General features: G+C 37.1%; 1 protein-coding gene and 1 long non-coding RNA gene across 6 annotated transcripts in view; one reads left to right on the top strand and one right to left on the bottom strand.

Moving 5' to 3' along the window:
- NCOA7 (nuclear receptor coactivator 7) overlaps nucleotides 1–17,650 on the top strand; it is a 65,939-nt gene extending 48,289 nt beyond the window's left edge. For 3 of the 5 annotated variants that reach the window (XM_039325171.1, XM_039325177.1, XM_039325162.1), the window contains 7 exons: nucleotides 1,026–1,194; nucleotides 4,481–4,628; nucleotides 9,141–9,269; nucleotides 10,300–10,452; nucleotides 10,990–11,085; nucleotides 13,462–13,535; nucleotides 15,195–15,330. In XM_039325171.1, coding sequence (XP_039181105.1) covers nucleotides 1,026–1,194; nucleotides 4,481–4,628; nucleotides 9,141–9,269; nucleotides 10,300–10,452; nucleotides 10,990–11,085; nucleotides 13,462–13,535; nucleotides 15,195–15,330 — 905 coding nt within the window. Of the gene's footprint in view, nucleotides 1–1,025; nucleotides 1,195–4,480; nucleotides 4,629–5,399; nucleotides 6,993–9,140; nucleotides 9,270–10,299; nucleotides 10,453–10,989; nucleotides 11,086–13,461; nucleotides 13,536–15,194 lie in introns of those variants that run through there. The other 2 variants (XM_039325157.1, XM_039325181.1) reach the window with 2 other exon arrangements.
- On the bottom strand, nucleotides 16,094–19,069 carry LOC120299925. The gene is made up of 2 exons (XR_005554503.1): nucleotides 18,944–19,069; nucleotides 16,094–18,011 (listed from the first exon to the last, which is right to left on the bottom strand). It is a non-coding gene; the product is annotated as an uncharacterized LOC120299925 (long non-coding RNA).
- Nucleotides 19,070–19,081: the final 12 nt, after the last annotated feature.

Raw genomic sequence — 19,081 nt, 5'->3', positions numbered from 1 at the left:
ACATATAAATCTTATGCTGCGTCATTAATTAAAATTGGGCCTGGGGATGATTCAACACAAAATTTGCGTAGCATTCAAACAGCTTCTTCCATTGTATTGCACAATCGTGTTTTTCTTATGTTAGGCTCTAATCCTCTCTGTCCTTAAGGCTAACCAAACACTCAAAAGTAAAGATAACCTTTCAGTCGCTCAGGCTTCTAAATGTTTCTTCAGAGACTGATTCTGTTATTCCACATAGGTTGATCATACATTTGCTATAAATATTGTACCATGATGAGTTCTTAGTGCTGTAATTTCTAGGATTGTCATGACAATAACTTTTTTTAAGGTCTTGCTGCAAAACATATGATCTTGCTGGGAATCTCTCTCTCTCTCTCTCTCTCTCTCTCTCTCTCTCTCTCTCTCTCTCTCTCTCTCTCTCTCTCTCTCTCTCTCTCTCAGCAGGCGTAAGAGATGTAATATTTGTATACTATTTGTAAAAGCTTGAATTTCAAGGAAAAGGTTTAATTAAATGGTGTAGTTATCTGGAAAACAGAGTGAGTGCTTGAGCACTTGCACTTTGATTTTCTCTCTCAGAAAACTCAGGCTTTAAAATGTGTTAAGTAAAACATGATCAGTAAGAAAGAAAGAATAGCATGCAGCAGATTAAAGCTTAACAATCTAACTGGCATAACTTTTATTTAAATATATAAAAAAATTGATAATGAAAGACCAGAGATGGAACTCAATAACAGGGAACTAAGACTTAAGAAGTAGCCATTGAGATAGGCTTCTCACATACTCTCAACAATATTGCTCCCATAGCTATGGAGCAGAAAGAAGAATCCATTTATATTTTCTATGATTTTTTTTATTTTAGAAATTCTGCAATTTTATTGATTAGCAACAAACATAACAATTGTTATGTCGGAGAACTGGGTGAGATGATTTATTATCAAATTTATTGGTATTTCTATGTAAGTATTTGTTACATTAACAATCTGTTGTGTTGGTTACTTTGTGATTGGACAATCTCTTGACTTCAGATATGCTTCCTTCAAAAGAGGAAAAAAGTAAGACCCCACCAATGTTTCTGTGCATCAAAGTGGGCACACCTATGAGGAAGACTTTCATTTCCCAGCCAGCTGTGATGGATCAACAATATCATAAAAGACGAAAGCAACCGGAATACTGGTTTGCTGTCCCTCGCGAAAGGTATATTCAAGGTCTTTGTGAAATGCTTCTTGTGTCCTTTCAAAAGTCTCCCTCCCTCTCTCTCTCTCTCTCTCTCTCTCTCTTTCTCTCCCCCCCCCCCCGTGTTTTCAGAAACTCAGTGGCCATCTCTCAAAATGCATGCTTCTGTTGATGAAGTCATCTCAAATGAACTTGAACAATAGTCATTTATCCTTGAAAAAAAGTGATGATTTCTCCCTCTTGAGAATGTTCAGTCTATTACAATTTTCTGTAATGCTCTCCAGCATTTCCATTGATGTGTGTTTCATATTTCATTTGTCCTCTAAGAATTGTTCAAAACTGTTCTTTAGTAATAGATGTCATCTCTCTTAACATGTGTTACATTTTACATGTTACGTGTCAGTCCTCTCATCAATACAGTGTGTTAAGAGATTTTAAGAATCTTTACAACACAATAGTCACTTCCTGAAATCTCGCAAGTGGACTCTGTGCAATGAAAGTTTGGCTAAAGTTGATTAGTCTTTAAGAGGTTTCCCGAGTGTTGTTATTTTTTCCTTCAATATAGCATGCACTCTGGAAATGACATCAGGTAGCTGATAACTTTGCTGACTGATCACATAACAATTCAGATGGCTTATGTTGCAATAACGTGCAGTATGTCCTAACTGCAGTTGTCTCCTGGATGTTTTTGCCCTGACTGTGACTTTAGACATGTAGCACAACAGTTCTACATCAGCTCAGATAGTGAAACTGGATTAGACAGTAGCTTGACCACTCTTACACTGTGATTGTGAAATAGGCATCCTTCTTAAGGAATGCACCTTATCTTTTTGCACGTACCTTAAGGAGCCGTAATCTTTAAAGACTTGTGCTTTATAAGGGCTTTTGTTCAAATATTCCCGTTGACCCAGTTGCATTTGACCTAGCTGACTGAAGATCCTTCATTGTGTTTCTTGCAATGGGGACTGTTAACAGTATTGCAGAGTGAGTATAAATATATTGCTTTATGTTAAATTTGTATGTGCTTGCTGTAAAGGAAGGTTGGTGGTTTATAGCTGTGTTTGGTTATCATTCTGTATGAAGCTTTAAAAACATTGAAACACAAATACTGCTATAAATCCTTTTAAGGGTGAAGTAATATTTATTTTTGTGCTTTCAAATCAGTCTTGACTGCTGGTGGCTGCTTGGACAAGTCCCTGCAGTTTTCTTGGCAAGATTTCAGAAGTTGTTTGCCATTTCCTTCTGCTTTCTAGGGCTGAGAGAGAGAGACTGGCCCAAGCTAGCTTTGTGCCTTAGATGAGACTAGAACTCACGGTATCTCTATGGTATCCCTATTTCTATCTTGGTGCCTTAATTACCACATCAAATTGGCCCCTAAAGTAATATAAGAGAGCCTGGACATGGATTAATGGTATACATTTTATTTCTGAGATGAACTGAAGTATGGATTTTATTTAAAAAATGAATTTTTCAGCCTTTGCTAATTTTCTATCCATCCATGCAGCTCATATATCTCAACAAGAAACACAGCCTTTCTTTTATGCTTTTAGTTGAGCATTAGAACATTCAGTCAAAGCAAGGGATAATGTGCATTACTGAAACCCTTAGTAAGAGTAGCATAGAACAGCATAGGCTAAAGTCCCTACAGTTCCATTAATGTAATGCTCTGTAAGGACCTGATGAAATTTATCTTGCAGGTTCTTTTAAAGTTGCTGATAATGTCAGGGCATTTTAAAATACACATGCATATACACTTGTGCATTAAACATGAGCCTAGGACAAAAGATGTATCAGAATGCCCTTCTGATTTTTATTATAATTTTAATTATATTTATTGTGTCAATTTTATTATGCTCTTTTGAAGAAAACAATTACAACAATTCTCAGTAATTACAACACCTAACTGGAATTAAAACAACTATAAAATAAAACAAAACTCTGATAGCTAGTTATAGAAATAGTATTATAAAAACAGAGGCAAATAAAAGGCTGCCAATTTAGCAAAACACCATAATAGATAATAAAAGTAGTTAATAAGATAATATTGAGGAATGTCTTAGTAGCTACTATTCTCTGCTTTTTTATCACTCTCATCCTTTAGGGCTAATAACTGCAGAAGTCAAGACTAACTGCTCCTGAACATTGAAACTAAGTTCATATTTTTGGGAGATGCTCTTTATTGACAGTTTCATGCAAAGGTGATACCCTGCTGGGTTTTCACTGCCTACCTTGTGTTGCTGGGCAAAACAAAGATTTGTGTTTTTAGGTTCGGTGCTCTATTATTGCCTGGGATAATCTTGATGAAGCTTATTTGTGTACAAATATTAGTGTTAGGAGAGGGACTGTGTAAAAGGTTGGCAGTCCAGATCATTTGGTTGTTTGGACTGGTGTTGCCTTTGTGTGCTTAGCATTTCTGAAAGTCTTTGATCAGGGTAACAATGTTAAATTAAGCTTTGGAAACAGAATGAGAGATAAAGCTTCATCTTGGAGCAATACAAACCACCATATCATTCTGTTACAAAACTTTATGGGAAATGGCTTTTGTATTTCTATTGCCTTCATGTAGGATTTTAGCTCTCCTTATTCATTGCTATCAAATTTAGTTAGAAGTGCAGGTACAGCTGCAAAGAATTACAGTATTTATAGTTTGTCAACTTTACAGCTTCTTTCCTACGTGCTCTCTCTGTGCTGACAGTCTTTTTCTGAGAACCTGTCCTTTAAATGGGCTGACTACTGTCTGTCAAACTTAAGTTATTCATTCTTTACAATAGAGTGTTCTTTCTCCAGAGTTGGCTCAGAAGAACTGCATGGCTTTAATTGAAGAAATGTGCAGATTGACATTGTCAGAATATACTAATTTACTTGTGCACTAATATGGCACTTTGCTATTGATGTTTCTATAGAAGATATTTTCTGCACAATATATGCATAATTCCCAGCCTTGAGTAACCACTACTCACTGCTCATAGAAGAGACCAAAGTCTACTTGGAGGAGGGAAGAGAAAGATGTTTGCTTGTTGGCTGATGGCTGGAGCTAGGATGATTTATCCCTGTTATGATATCATTTTGTGTTGCAAGGAAGCAGGAGCTGTCATTTCCCAGCAGCTGTTGGTCCCCAGCCAATAAGAAAGACTAACTCTAATGCTTCTGGATAAAATTTAACAATGATGGCTCCGGTGGCATGATACGCTTGAGCAAAATCTTTTTTAGACAGATACTAAACTTGATTAGCAATCAAGTGAATTTGCATCCTCCAGTTTATTGTTTTTAAAACTCTTAACTTTTTTTTTGTTTCTTTGTTTGATAGGGTAGATCATCTGTATACCTTTTTTGTACAATGGTCTCCAGATATATATGGCAAAGATGCTAAGGAGCAGGGTTTTGTGGTGGTGGAAAAGGAGGAGCTTGACATGATAGACAATTTCTTCAGTGAACCCTCAACAAAAAGCTGGGAGGTGAGTGTTTTGTTTTTTGAATTTGGAATTATCAGAGACTGTACAGTAGATTGTAATTAACAGTTTTCTGCTTCATGTAATCCCCTTAGCCTTGGATTATTTCTTTTTGGTCCAGTTTATAGTCCTTGTGTTTGCCAACTGGCAATTGAAAAACAAATAACTGTGTCAGGGATAAGGGGACGAGACAATACAAAAGGATTTGATACTCAACTTCTATATCAGTGATGGTGAACCTTGTAGAGACCGAGTGCCCAAAATGCAACCCAAAACCCACATTTATTGCCGGGTGCCAGGTGGGCGTGGCCCACTGGGTGGGGGTGGCTGTGGTAGTCATGGCAGGCTGGATGGGTGTGGCCAAGGTGGGCGTGGTCACCTTGATGTTGCTCGTGGGGAGGGATGTCTGTGGAGGCCGGGCAGGGTTGGGGGAGATCCAGAGGTCTCTGGCAGGTGGGGTGATGGGTAGGAGGCTCGTCCTGTGGGGTGAGATAAGGCAGGATGGGGGTGCCATTATCTCAGGGCAAGGCAGGGGCCGGGGCAGCTGCTGCTTGACACTATCAGCCCCCGCACACAGAGGCCAGTGAGCGCATGGGGGCCAATAGTGTCCGTCAGCAGCCACAGCCTGCTGGCCCCTCGACCGGCGCACTCTGGGACTCCGCAGCCTGCCACCAGCAGTTCAGAGAAGTGCCCAGAGAGAGGGCTCTGAGTGCCGCCTCTGGCACGCGTGCCATAGGTTTGCCATCACTGTTCTATATGCTGCTTGAATAGTGGCTCTTAAAGTACTACAGTTGGGCATCTTATAGACGATGTTTACATAAAAATAATAAATATCTTCTTTATCTAGTTTTACACCAAATATCTGATTAGCCATAGGTTAAATAAAGTCATTTCCCTGTTGCAACAATCAAACTGTTAATGAATTTCCATTTTACAAGATTCAAGATTACGGAAATAGGTTTTGCTTAGTGAATAGATATTCCCAGAGCCAAAAATACAGTTCCCTGTCACATATTGTTCAGTTTCAAGATGGGAGATTATCAAATTGCAGTCAAATTAGTATTGACTTTCATTTGGAAAATATCTTCCTGCTCCACAAAATTTCATCAGTTTTCTTTCAATCTTCTCCCTCTTTGATTAGTTATATTTCAGTCTCATTAACAGGTTTTTTTTAGTTCCAAGACCATAATTCACTTTACCTTTTATTATTATGTAAATCTGTAAACCAATAAATCAAACAACTTTCTGTATAACATAGGTATAGCTAAGGCTGGAAATCTATTTTTCTCTTTTCTTACCTTATTAAAAAAGCTTTACTTGAAAGCTTTAATTGACCAAAACATGATGGGGCAGAGGAAAATACCCATGAGCACATCTGGTGACGGCAAAGCTGTATGAAAACGTGTGACGTATGAATAGAAGATAGCATAAATTAACAAGTGAAATGAAAGAAAAATAGATATTTCTTGAACTGATGGACATAATAATAAGGGAAATATGTGACAGAATGTAATGAAAGTTTCCTGATTTGTGGAGTGGTGATGATCAGCACACGAATGGAAGGTGCAGGTTTAATAGTGAATTAAGGGCTATAATGCATGTTGGAAGGTATGGTGTTATCTAGATTGCTGTATATGGTTATGACAGTAGCATAGTTGGTGGTAATTGTATGTTATGCTCTAATGAATGGTAATTTTGAAAAAAAACAATCAGATGATTTTAGAAAAAATGTGCAACTTAATGAAAGTGATGTGCGTGAGAAAGAGCGCACAATATTTTGTTAGATGACATGAATTGATGGGTGAGAATGAGATGGGAGAGTACTTTATTTTTAATGTGTTTTTGTTTGCAATTCTGGTCAGTGACCATAATAAAAAACATTCATAGTGTAATGATAATTAAGCCTGTTCAATCAGATGAGCTTGAAGAGTAATACCAATAATAAACCAGTGAGACTGAATTATATTATATACTCCCATTACAGCTTCCTGGAATGGGAATGAATAAGCCTGGTCTTCACAAATAAGAGAATGAAAATTAATTTCAAAATAATAACCAAGATATGATCTCTAAATTAGCTGCAGCAGCTGCCTAAGTACGTACATTTATGGTAGTTCCTCTGATGAAATTTAAGGTTGCCAGGTTACTCTTTGTTATATACAGTGGAAAACGAAAGTTAATTCTTTAAGGAAGTATATAGACTGTATGCTTTCACTCCTCGGAGCAAGTAGCGGCAGCTTCTTTTTGTAAGCAAAAGTTGAAACTGGGAAAGGAACGAAGCTAAAAAAAATGAGAGTTAAGGGAATGGCTTTGAATTTTCAAATTCTGTACTATGCTAGGTCTGAGGAGGAACAGGAACCTTTTGTGCAGGTATGGAAATCTGCTGAAATCTCTTGACTTTCCCCCCAGTTCTTTTGTTTGCTAGCAACAAAGCATGAACTGAACGCACGTGGAAGATTTAGTTGCAAGTTCATATGCAGAATGGAAAGGCAACTTCAGAAGAAACAAATGTTTACAGATTTGTTTAGCGTGTGCCTGAGAATGTTAAGATAATTTGTTTCTCAGGAAAGGCAGCTTATTTGGGTTCATGCTACATGCTTCTGTGTTTCTTTTGAATGGCTGAGTCTTGGGATTAGTAGGATTTACAGTTTGGTCACTTAGTATACAATTATAGCTTCAAGATGTATTGCTGATCCTGATTATTTTCATTCTTTCTATTATGGAATAAATTTTCATCTATGTTGTTTTGATCATTGTTTTATTTTTAGTTGAGGATTAGAATTATTTAACCCAAAATCTATTCTGTCTTTGAAATGCAATTGCTTAAAACTGGTTCGTGTTTTCTTTCCAGATTGGAAAATATATTAACTTCCTTTTTGTTCTTATAGCCTGCGTTTCTAATTATTTTATAATAATGTTTTGATCACTATTGTTGTTTAGTAACTGATGTTATTATTCATATAACTCACCATGAGCATTTTACAGAAATGGAAAAGTGGGCTATAAGTCCTCTAAATAATTAAACATACTCCAATACTTCAATACTGAGAAACCTTAATCATAAACCAAACCAATTGATTAAAATATAATGCCAGGTTTATGTTTCAAACCTGAAATGAAACTTAGGCTGTAGGATCGCAGCATAAAATAAATTAGCAGCTGATGTAATTATATGAATGGCCATTTTGGAGAATAGATACTCTATAAAATGATAGAAAATAAATTCTGCTCATCATAAATTTCTCTCCAAAACAAAAGTCTTATAGCACATTTCCATGGAATACATGCTAACTAAACCATAGCCTTACCTTTTAAGGCATTTTATTCTGGATTAGTCTCATCTAGTAGTTCCAAGAAACTTTACAATAATGTCAAGAAGCATTGTCAAGAAATGTCGAAATAACAATCAGGTGCTCACTTGTCAATTGGCAATATTTGGCAATTTTCTTTAGATTACAGCCCATATCTTGTAATCTCATTGTATTCAATGGCAAGAATTGACCTAGCAATATTATAAAGCTAATAACAAAGCTAATAGTATTTTATTTAAATATTCTTAATTCAGAAATGATGCCTGAATGTTCTCTTCATAGCCACATTTGAAATTAAGTATTTTAAATGGCATGCGCATAATATAACTATAAAATATTATCTTTAAATATTTGTCTAAGTTTTGGGTTGTTTAAGTGGGTTCTCCTATTCATAGTATTACTTATGTCACTGTATACATGACTGGTTACTTCAAATGGCAGTGATGAAGCTGCTGTTGCTGAAAAAACAAAGAAAAATGTCTAAGAGATGAACAATTTAAATGATTTTATAGAAGTTCTTATGTTTAATTCTATCATGTGAACAGATTTAAAGATGTGGATGCTATGGCTGAAAATTGAGTTATTTCCTTCCCTTAGCTCAAAGTTTTTGATACTTGCTTCCTGATCCCCTTTTTTTGATACTTTCAGGCTTTCTGAAATCATTTACATGTTTACACAACTACTTTATAGTGTAGCCATTGTGCAAACTGTTTGACAGCTTGTTACAACTTCATTACATTTTGACATAGTTTATTATAAAGGTTTTTATGAGTTCTGTCAGGATGTCAACCACTAAAACCCTTGTGCTTCAGCAGTGGCACATTTGAGGTTATTTACTTTTGTTATGATTCCTTGACCCTATATAGCAGGGCTGTCAAACTGCCGGTCCACGGGCTGGATGCGTCATGGTGAAACCACGCCCACCCCATTGCCGGTAATGGAAAAAAGTCGCAATACGTTGCGACATGTCACGTGACGTTGCGAGTTTGACACCCCTGCTATGTAGCAGTGTTTCTCAACCTCATTGAATGAATAGGAATGGAATTCAACTCCCAGAATTCCTCAGCCAGCCTGCTTCTAGGAGCTGAAGTTCATACTTGTTCATGTTGCTGAAGTTGAGAAACATTGCTGTGTAGAATACATTTTCTCCTTTACCAACTTTTCGTATAACGTTATGAAAGATGCAAAAACATTTTCATCTGTCTAGATTGTCACTGTAGAAGAGGCAAAACGCCGACAGAGTGTCTGCAGCTACTGTGAAGATGATGGTGAAGATGATGCTTTGCCTACCTTAAAAAACCAAAGTGCGCTTTTAGAAAATATGCATGTGGAACAGGTAAACACTGATATGATTTCCTTTTGCTCAGACCTACTGTCTTTTTCATGGTAATTTGAAATTCAAGATGGGTAGCTATGTTAGTTTGTTGCTACAAGGGTCTTCTTTAAAAGCAACTTGTTTATTATGGCACAAATAAATAATACATTAGTTAGCTTTAAAATGCCTCTAGTTTTGTTTTTTTTTAATTTCCAAGTCCCTGTAACACTACTTTGAATCCAGGGCATACAATCAGGTCACTCCCAAAGGTACAAAAGTCCTTTTATAAACAGGAAGATAATTGAACTCAAACAACAGACAGAAAACAACAAGAGCTATCCTTGAAAGGGATGTTATCAATATATAACAAATTACTTTTATTAAGGGTAGCTATCTAACAGACATCTGTTAACTAATCACTCCTCTTAAAGGTAAAAAAGACCATAGACCACATCCTCCCCTCAGTGCCTCACTGTAAAGCAATTAGATATACTGCCTTATCTTAAAAAGTACTTCCTGCATGCTCCGTGCTTTGGTCCAGATTTTTGAGGCCTTCTGTATTAATTTCAGGAGATGTAATTTTAGTCAATTTTAGTCATTTAATCTCACCTAAGATTCTTCCAGTTTTGACACTCCGTGGCATAAGATTAAGGCTCCTCTCTCTTTTCTAGAAGCCAGAATTCTGTTCCAAGGATAAAAGGATAGCCAGATTTTTTAAAAATTCATGATTGCCTTTTGTTTGAAAATGCAGCATCAAATCCAAGGAGCCACATTTTAAATTTGGACTTTCTGATCCAATAGGAAATCTATACTAGTAATCCTCGCTGCTTAATTCAGTGATCATTTGAAGTGATGATGATGTTGTTCCTCACTCTTTTGATGGTCATTACAAGCAGTACATGTTGTTCTGATGCCCAAAAAAGCATACTTTTTCAGTTACTGCGTATCAGTGAATATAACATAGACTGTTTACAGCAAATTTATTTATAATAACTGACAAAAGGAACATGTTGCCTTTTCGAGAAGAGGATTTTTTTTTTTTCTGTTCTAGCTTGCTCAATCCCTCCCAGCCCGAGTGCAGGGATATCCATGGAAGCTTGTCTACAGTACACAAGAGCATGGAACCAGCTTGAAAACTCTGTATCGTAAATCATGTTCTCTTGATGGTCCAGTTTTATTAGTCATCAGAGACATGGACAACCAGGTAGCTCCCTTCCTCTCTTCCCAGAATTTCATTTTATATTTGTGCATCTCTCTATCTCTCTCTCTCCCTCTCTCTCTCTCCCCCTCTCCCTCTCTCTTTCTCTTATTTTATATGTATCAGATTTTGACTTTTTAAAAAAGATTTAGGCTAATAGAAGGCTGAATTAGAGACTTTGTTTTATGTAAATCCTCTGAATTTCTTGCTGAAAAAACTATTTCATTGATTTAGGTTTCTTTTACTGCTGCCTTCTCCAACCTGTTACTGTGTTCCTAAGCTAATTGGGAAGTTGCCAAGTCTGATTCACAAGATGACATGAAAAACACTTGGGTATATTTTGCCTGTTTTATGTATGAATATGGAGAGATGAAGCTAAGGATTTACAAGCTCTTGATTACTGATAATTCAATATTCATATCTCCACTTCCATTTAGAAATTGCAGTCAAGTGACATACAATATACCGGTAATTTTCATTTGTACACTGTCCATAAATATCTCCACATTAAAATTATATCTGTTTTACATATTATTTTGGCAGATATTTGGGGCATATGCAACTCATGCTTTCAGACTTAGTGACCACTATTATGGTACTGGAGAAACTTTTCTGTACACATTCAATCCTATTTTCAAGGTATGTTTCTGAATACAGTTGAATACTTTTATATGAGAACAATGTGATTTACTCATTGTGTGCTAAACCTTTGAAGGTGTGTGTGTGTGTGTGTGTGTGCGTGCGTCTGTAGTTTTGGTTTAGCATACTCTTTGAATGTAGTGATATTAGTTTGTGAGCCATGATTGGAGGAATAATTCAGGAATATTCAAACACTTGTTTATTTATTTAATTTCTCAGAAACTGACTGGATGATGAACATTCATAAACCAATTGAAAGCAATTACAGTATAGTACAAAAGTAAATATAAGGCAGCCAAGAATAATTATCATGGATGTTGAGACATCCATGATAATTATTCTTGGCTGCCTTATATTTACTTTTGTACTTTGCTTTTTCAGGAGGCAACTGGACTTACTTTTTTTTCTTGGAAGACGTTTCACTTCTCACCCAAGAAGCTTCTTCAGCTCTGACTAAATGGTGGGAATGGAAGGATTTATATTCCTTGTAGACAGCTGGTCATTCACATTCTTTTAGAGAGTCATTGAGGCCATTTGGAGGTCTGTCTATGTCCTCAGGGTCACCTTCCATTCCCTTCCATTCCATCCAGTCAGAGCTGAAGAAGCTTTTTGCATGACAAGCGAAACATCTTCAAAGAAAACCAAGAAAGTCCAATTGTCTCCTGAAAAATCAACTTTGGGACAACCATAACATGGATGACTGAGAATCTCCATAGACATCATTAACGGATGTCGATATAATTGGGAAATGAGTCCCTTCAAACATTTGGGGTCCTAGGCTCAAGCTTATAACAAGGTCTTCAGTGTCTTATGAAAGGCCAGCAGGGATGGGGTCATGGGGACCTGGTATATCCAGCAGCTATCTTGCACACAACCAAGCATGCCTTGTGAGCCATGGGGGAAAAAAAAGTCAGCTGGGTGTGGCAGAGCCTATGGAGTGCAGAGCAGTGAGGGCAACTGGGACTTTATGTAATGTTGCTGGTGTGGCTGGCTGTGGTGTGGGTGATGAGGTGGCATTTCTCAGTAGTAGCGGTTGAGGGCTGAGTAGTAGAAGTAGTAGTAGTAGCGGTTGAGTAGTAGAAGTTGAGGGCTATGGCCAGTCAGTCAAGAGGACATATATTGTGGGGAGATTGGTGGATGAGAGGAATGGCAGCACCTCTGTAGTTGTAACTGTTGGTGAGCTGCCAAGCACCCAAGTTTTGATCATGTGCCTATAGGAGCATCACGGTGGCTATAATTTCAGACACAGGTTGTAAGTTCATTTTTTTCAGCATCGTCATAATCTTGAACTATTGCTGGATGAATGGTCATAGGGTTGAGGACGATTTGTATAATTAGCTTATATGGTTGGCTTTTCTCTTTGGTCTCTAAATTGTTATTATGTGACCATGGGGGTGCTGGAACTTTGAAGACCAGTTGTAATACCACTTATGGGGCACCATTGTAACTTTTTTAAAAAAATATTTTATTAATTTTTTATCATTACAATTCATTTGTGCTTAATGAATATGTTGTCTGGGTTGATTTTTACTGAGTCATAAAAGTTAAGTTCTTACTCTCTATCTCATTTTTCCAACCATTAATAGAATAAGTTCCATGTTTGAAAGTATTCTGTATGTTCTTTTTCTTTAATTTTCAGTGTGAGTCTATCCATTTCCGGGCAGTCCAGTATTTTCTTAATTATTATTTCCTTCTATGGTATTATCTCATTTTTCCAGTGCTGCGCAAATACAATCCTTGCTATTATTAGTATATGTAGTGTTAAATATACATTTTGTTTATCCATTTTTTCTGGCATTATGCCTAGTAAAAAAAAGTTCAGGTTTAAAATCTGCATGTTTCCCTAACATCTTTTTTAACCAAGTATGTATTTTGGTCCAAACCTTTTTGCTTTAACACATGTCCACCACAAGTGATAGTATTTGGGAATTTGATTACATTTCCAACATTTACTAGACATATTTTTAAACATTTTTGCTAACCTAACAAGTGCCATCTATAGAACATTTTATATAAGTTTTCTTTATATGAAGTAACCATTTTCAGCTTATAATTTCTTTCCCAAACATTTTGCCATTTCTCTAATTCTATGTTATATCCAAAATTTTTTGCCCATATAATTATTGTTTCTTTCACTTGTTCGTCTTCCATTTTTAAATTCAATAAAAAGTTATACAATTTTTTAATCAATTTTTTATCAGAAGTCAACGACACCTGATCAAACATTGCAACTTTGATTGTTGAATGAGTGGTTGTGTAGTTCTCTTTCTTCTTTTGTTCCTCCTAACTTTGTTCCTCCTGATGTAATAAGACAATGTGCATATAGCTTTGCTAGCACGATCTTGCTTATTAATTTTAATGCCTTATTTCCCACAGGATTTTAAGTGGAGTGGAGAAAATACCTATTTTATCAATGGAGATGTTACTTCCTTAGAATTTGGCGGTGGAGAGTAAGTTATTTACATTTCTGAAATTATGAATCATATTGGTGAGAACTGTGTGCTTGCAGCCAACTATGCTTCAAAAACGATTTTTCTAAGAGAATGAATAAAATTTTGGATGAGTGGATGAGTGTGTAGTTTTCGGTTAACAACAGTAATCGGGATTGGAATTTCCATCTCTAAGCAATGTGGTCATAAAGCACAACATATTGCTTAGTAATGACAATCCCAGCAATCCATGTTGCCCTCATTAACTAAATTCCACCTGTCGTTAGACAAGAAGTCACCCTGATCCAAGTCCCTCCCAGCCCCAAGCCTTGGCAAGGTAAAGGACTGCTTCTTGTTCAAGTCTCCCACCTGCCCATTTCCCCTGCCATCTTTGCCCTTTTAATCACTTTGCTTAGCAGCACTCCTAAGAAGCATTGTTGGAACTGAAGTAGAGACCTGGGGCCTTCAGTAGTCTTTATGTTGACCTGCCCCTGGGCCTCTACTTCAGTCCCAGTGCCACTGCCATCAAGTGCTCTCTCAAACTCTGTGCCTCAGCCAGTCACTCCGGCACCACATAGCAAAATCCCACCAGGCTTTACCACGTTGTAATCTGCAGGACCTACCACACCCAGCTGCCCTTCACCTTCCTCCTCCTGCTACTGATGAAGCACACCTGGCCTGGCTCTATACAAGGCAGCTGATGATCACACCAGGTCTTTTTCTTCAGGTTTCATGCACTGTTCTCACGATACCTAGGAAAGCCCCCAGAAAGTTTTTGAGGCCTCTCAGGAGCAGAAGGAAGATGATGAAAGTCAGCTGGGCATTGCAGGGCCTGTGGAGTTCAGGGCGGTGGGAGTGGCTCTGGTGTGGCATGCAGCTGGTTGGCTGAAACATGGGGCTTGAAACTGCACTCCCCTGTAACAATGCTGGAGCTGAAATAGAGCCCTCCGCCCCAGAGTGGTGATGGCTGGCTGAAACTGCTGAAGGCCTTCTAATTCAGCCCCAGCACTACTGCCACTACAGAGAAGTGCTGCTGCAGTGGGAAAAAGAACAGAGATGGAGGAGAGATACGCTGACTGGGAAGTTGAAATGCCCCTGCAGTTGTAACTATGGGTAGGCTGCCCCAAGGATCTGACTTTTGATCACAGGACCTGTCCTTGTAACTTTGGGGAATGGGCGAGCTCCATTCATTCAATCCTGCCTTAACTTCAAAGAGTTGCTAAATATATGATTGTTAAACAAGGATTAGCTGTACTTCCTACTTTTCATTGACACATAAATACACAATGGATAAAGATACTGTTCTTTTGATTAAGTAGTCCAGACATTTGAATAAAACAATCAGATATGCTTGCCTCATTCTATTGACATTAGAAGTCTTATGTGGCTTATTGTATGGTTCCGTATGTTTATATACAGAACAATATTTTAAAATTTAGATATTCTTCCTTTTTTAAAATAATGGTTGCTATCAAAGAAAACCTGTTTCTGGTTAAAAATTAACAGCAGAATCCATCCAAATGTATTAAGTTGTGCTTATTCTACTTGAAGAAGTTTAGTGCTTTTTAGGTCTTCTTATTAACAAAAATGGAACACTGAAATGCAAAACAAAAAATCTTCCTGAATTTTGCCTATAACCGAACAAATGAAACTTTCTAGTTAATGTTCTTTTCTTTACAGTGGCAAATTTGGATTATGGTTAGATGCTGATTTGTATCATGGTCGGAGTAACTCTTGCAACACATTCAACAATGATATTCTCTCCAAAAAAGAAGACTTTGTTGTACAGGATCTGGAAATATGGACTTTTGAATGATCTTTTTGCCTTAAACAAATGGACTTTGCTTTCCTGACCACTCAGTGGACATCAAAAAGTAGAATGTAATTGCTTTGCTATAGAATAGCCCTGGAAGACAGGCTAGTTCAATGGTTATACAAGATTCTGAGGCAAAATGGGAGAGATTGATTTATATTAAAAAAGGCAACTTAGTCAATAACTTATTCTTGTCCTGTCACCATTTCTGCAATATGAATGCAAGATGTTTATGGAAGACAGTTGTGATGTGTATATATATATGAGCTTGTTTAAAATAGTATCATTTTTTGTAATTGTGAAAGAATACTGTGGAAAAACATAGAGTTGTATAGTATATTCTCTGCGTATTTTTATTCAGTGAAAGTGAAAACCAAAAAGAGGGAATAGTTGCATTACCAAATTCTACGGTCTAAAGTGGTAGTTTACTTGACAAAGTAGTAATTGTGTATACAGCACTTAAAAGATATTTTTAACTATATTTATTGGTTGTAAAGTATATTACTAGACCCATTTTCCTTTTAATATTTCAAAAGTCAGAATTTCCTAGAAAGATTGATCATTTGAAATAATATCTTAAATCTGGAGTGTCAAACTGCTGGCCCATGGGCTAGATGCATCATGCTGAAACTGCGCCCACCCCAGCTCTGGCAATGGAGTAAAAGTCACAATATGTTGTGACACGTCACGTGACGTGGCGAGTTTGACACCCGTCTTAAACAGTGGTGAGGGAAAAAATTGATTCCTTAAGCGTTTTTATATTTTGTTTTTTTAATTTTGTAAAAACATCTTAGTCATTGGTTGCAGTTAGTTTTGGGATCTTGTTTTTTGACAGAACACATTCTGGATTATTTCAAACAGGTATATAGCTAGTGCCTTTTGTTCTTTCAATTGGAGGATATGTTGAGGGAGGGAGGGAGGGAGGGAGGGAGAGAGATATATCTTGTTTTCAATTGGTTGTCAAGATAGAAATATCTTTGGATAATGAAGTCATGTAGTTTGAAACAGAAAGTGGCCTTTTAAGTAATTCCTTGCAAATTACTTAAAACCTTTGCTAGAAAAACAATTAGCACCATGTAACCCTTACTTAAATTTTGAAATAAAAAATTGGGTTACCTGAATATTTTCAACCAGGTGTTAATTTTTGTTTTTAAAGCAAAATAATTATATTTCTTTCCCATTAAAAAAAGCTATTTGGACCACATTTACAGATAACCAAACGTTTAGCTGAGAATATTCATTCATTTGGTAAGAATTGGGCTACAATTAATTCAAAATGTTTTTCTGTTTTTTGCTTCTCTCTATTGTAAACTCTATTCCTAAAGTTTGTATCAGAAGATTTGGGGTCCTTGACATTTCTTTTAAAAAAACTCAAAGTTGACATGTGAGTAGGGATTTTTTTAAAAGTGTACTTCTGTGCAAGTGTTGATCCTACTCTTTGTCTGTGATACTTTAGTACTTTCACTAAGCATCTGTGCAAAATCCATCTAGGCTGTGAGCTTGTTATTAAAGCTTGATGCTTTTCAGCAATGTTCTATTTACAACATTATTTTCAGCTCACATGGGAATAATCAGGAATAGACCTAAATAAATTAGAATCAGTATAAGGTTGATGAAATTGTGTTTTTTTTTCATTCTTTCACTTTATATGGACGGGTTAGATTGCGGAAATTAATTGTACTTTATTTGCAGAAATTAAAGAGAATTTAGCAGTTGAATCTTAAGTTTATCATATAAGTTACTATCTGATACAGTGGTGTTTACAAAACTTTGTGTGCATAACCACATTGGGCAAACAGACATCTGTTTTAGAGTACACAGTTGCAATGGAAAATACACTGGTAACTAAAGCTTGCTGCAGCATGTAAATAAAAAGCAAAGTAAATTGCATCTATCACGTGTACTGTACAAACTTAATTCCAGCACAGAAGTAATAGCCTTGATTTTCAGCCTTACGATATATGCTAAGACCTGGGACAGTAGCTTTTTGCATTTCTTTCCAATAGGTATTCTGACCATTCAGGCTACTGACAGATCACAACTGTAACAATGAGCTGCTATTACCTAACACATTGAAACACTTGACCGAAAGATGGTTTTACTAAAAGATGGAGCATTTGCACATTTCAAGCAAAAGATTTTTAATACCCAAACTATCCCAGTCTTATTACCTGCAATTTATCCATTATAGTTGTCAGAAATGTGTTATATATTCCAAACAGTGTTGTACTACCAAAATTCTATGATCCTTCAAAAACTGTGGATATTGAATATATGTAATGCAGTGCTACCGCAACATTTTCAAATAAAGGAATTAAGCATTTCTGTGTATTTTATCTTGAACTTTTTTTCCTCCTCTCTATATATTTAAGCATCTCTACAAAATCCCACATTCTGACTTGTTTCTTCCAAGACATGGATTGAGGGTGTGTTTTGTAGACGTAAGTTGCAAGAAGAGTGAGAGCTGGGGGTGGAACAGTTTCTGTTCATAATTTATTGACTGTTCATCAGCGGTGCAGTGATGAATTTCTGGGGATCCATGAGAACCTTTATGCTCCAGCATTTATGACCAGGCTATTGTGAGGCTGTCTGTTACTTGTATGGCTTATCTCTGGCAGAACTGGTGTGGCCCTCCTATGTGAGATTGTCGGTCTGTGTGCAGGCGAATGTGACTTCAATTTCACCTTGGAAATGGATAATAAGGTGGTCTTGTCAATAGAGGGTCTATATGTGTTTCCATAGCATATGAATTACATCAAAATTAGATTTGGTGGATCTGCAGGTACACCTATGTGCAATTTAGGATTTTACAAACTATAGCTCTCTCTTTCCTTCACTCTCCTTGATATCCTAGCTGGTTTATTAAATTCTAGTCTGATTAATTTGAGGATGCTGACTGGCTGATAAATAAGCTAAGAAAATGCATTTCCCAAGATAAGGCCACTTCTGTCATGCCAAAGTCACCGGGATCTACATGTATCTAGAATCTTTATCAATATAGAAGTAAAGTGCATTCAAAGAAAGTATTCAGGCCACTTTCACTTTTGTCAATTTTGTTATGCTACAGTCTGAATCTACAGTTATTGAAATTCATTTTTTCCACATTAATCTATACTCAGTACTCCATAACAACAAAGTGAAAATTTATTAAAAAGAAAACACTGAAATATCACATTGGCATAAATATTCAGATCTTTTGCAACACTTGAAATTTAACTCAGATGCCTCCCAGTTCTCTTGATCGTTGCTGACATCTTTCTACACCTTGACTGGAGACCACCTGTGGTACATTAAATTGATCGGACATGATTTGGAAAGGCACACACCTCTCTAGAGAACAGAGGTCCCCAACCTTTTGGACACCAGGGACCGGTTCCATGGAGAGAGGTTTTTCCGCAGACCGGAGAATGCGTGGTTTTGTGTGCTGTCTGCATCTCGCGGATGGGGATTTGCTTGTTTGGGCGGACCGATTGCTAGCATGCTGCAGCCGGATATTGGGGACCCCTGCGGCAGAAGGCCTCACAGCTGACAACGCATACTTTGGCAGAGCAAAAGCCAAATATAAATCAGGGTCAGGAAGTTGGGTACAGATGCATTGTGAATTGTTTCCGCCTACCTGGGAAATGGAAATGAAATCCTTCCTCTCCCAACTCCAATGGACTTGGAAGGAATGAGATCGGGAGGGGGAGAGCCTGGTTCTGAGCAGTTCTGTCGAAGGCAAACCGGCCTCCCAAGCCTTTTCTCTAGTTAAGCA

Source organism: Crotalus tigris, unplaced genomic scaffold (genome assembly GCF_016545835.1).
Source record: "Crotalus tigris isolate CLP2741 ecotype Arizona unplaced genomic scaffold, ASM1654583v1 scf7180000017611.44802233496:7321179, whole genome shotgun sequence".
Classification (NCBI taxonomy): domain Eukaryota; kingdom Metazoa; phylum Chordata; class Lepidosauria; order Squamata; family Viperidae; genus Crotalus; species Crotalus tigris.
Note: the sequence above shows the minus strand (reverse complement) of the source record. Positions and strands in the feature narration are given on the sequence as shown.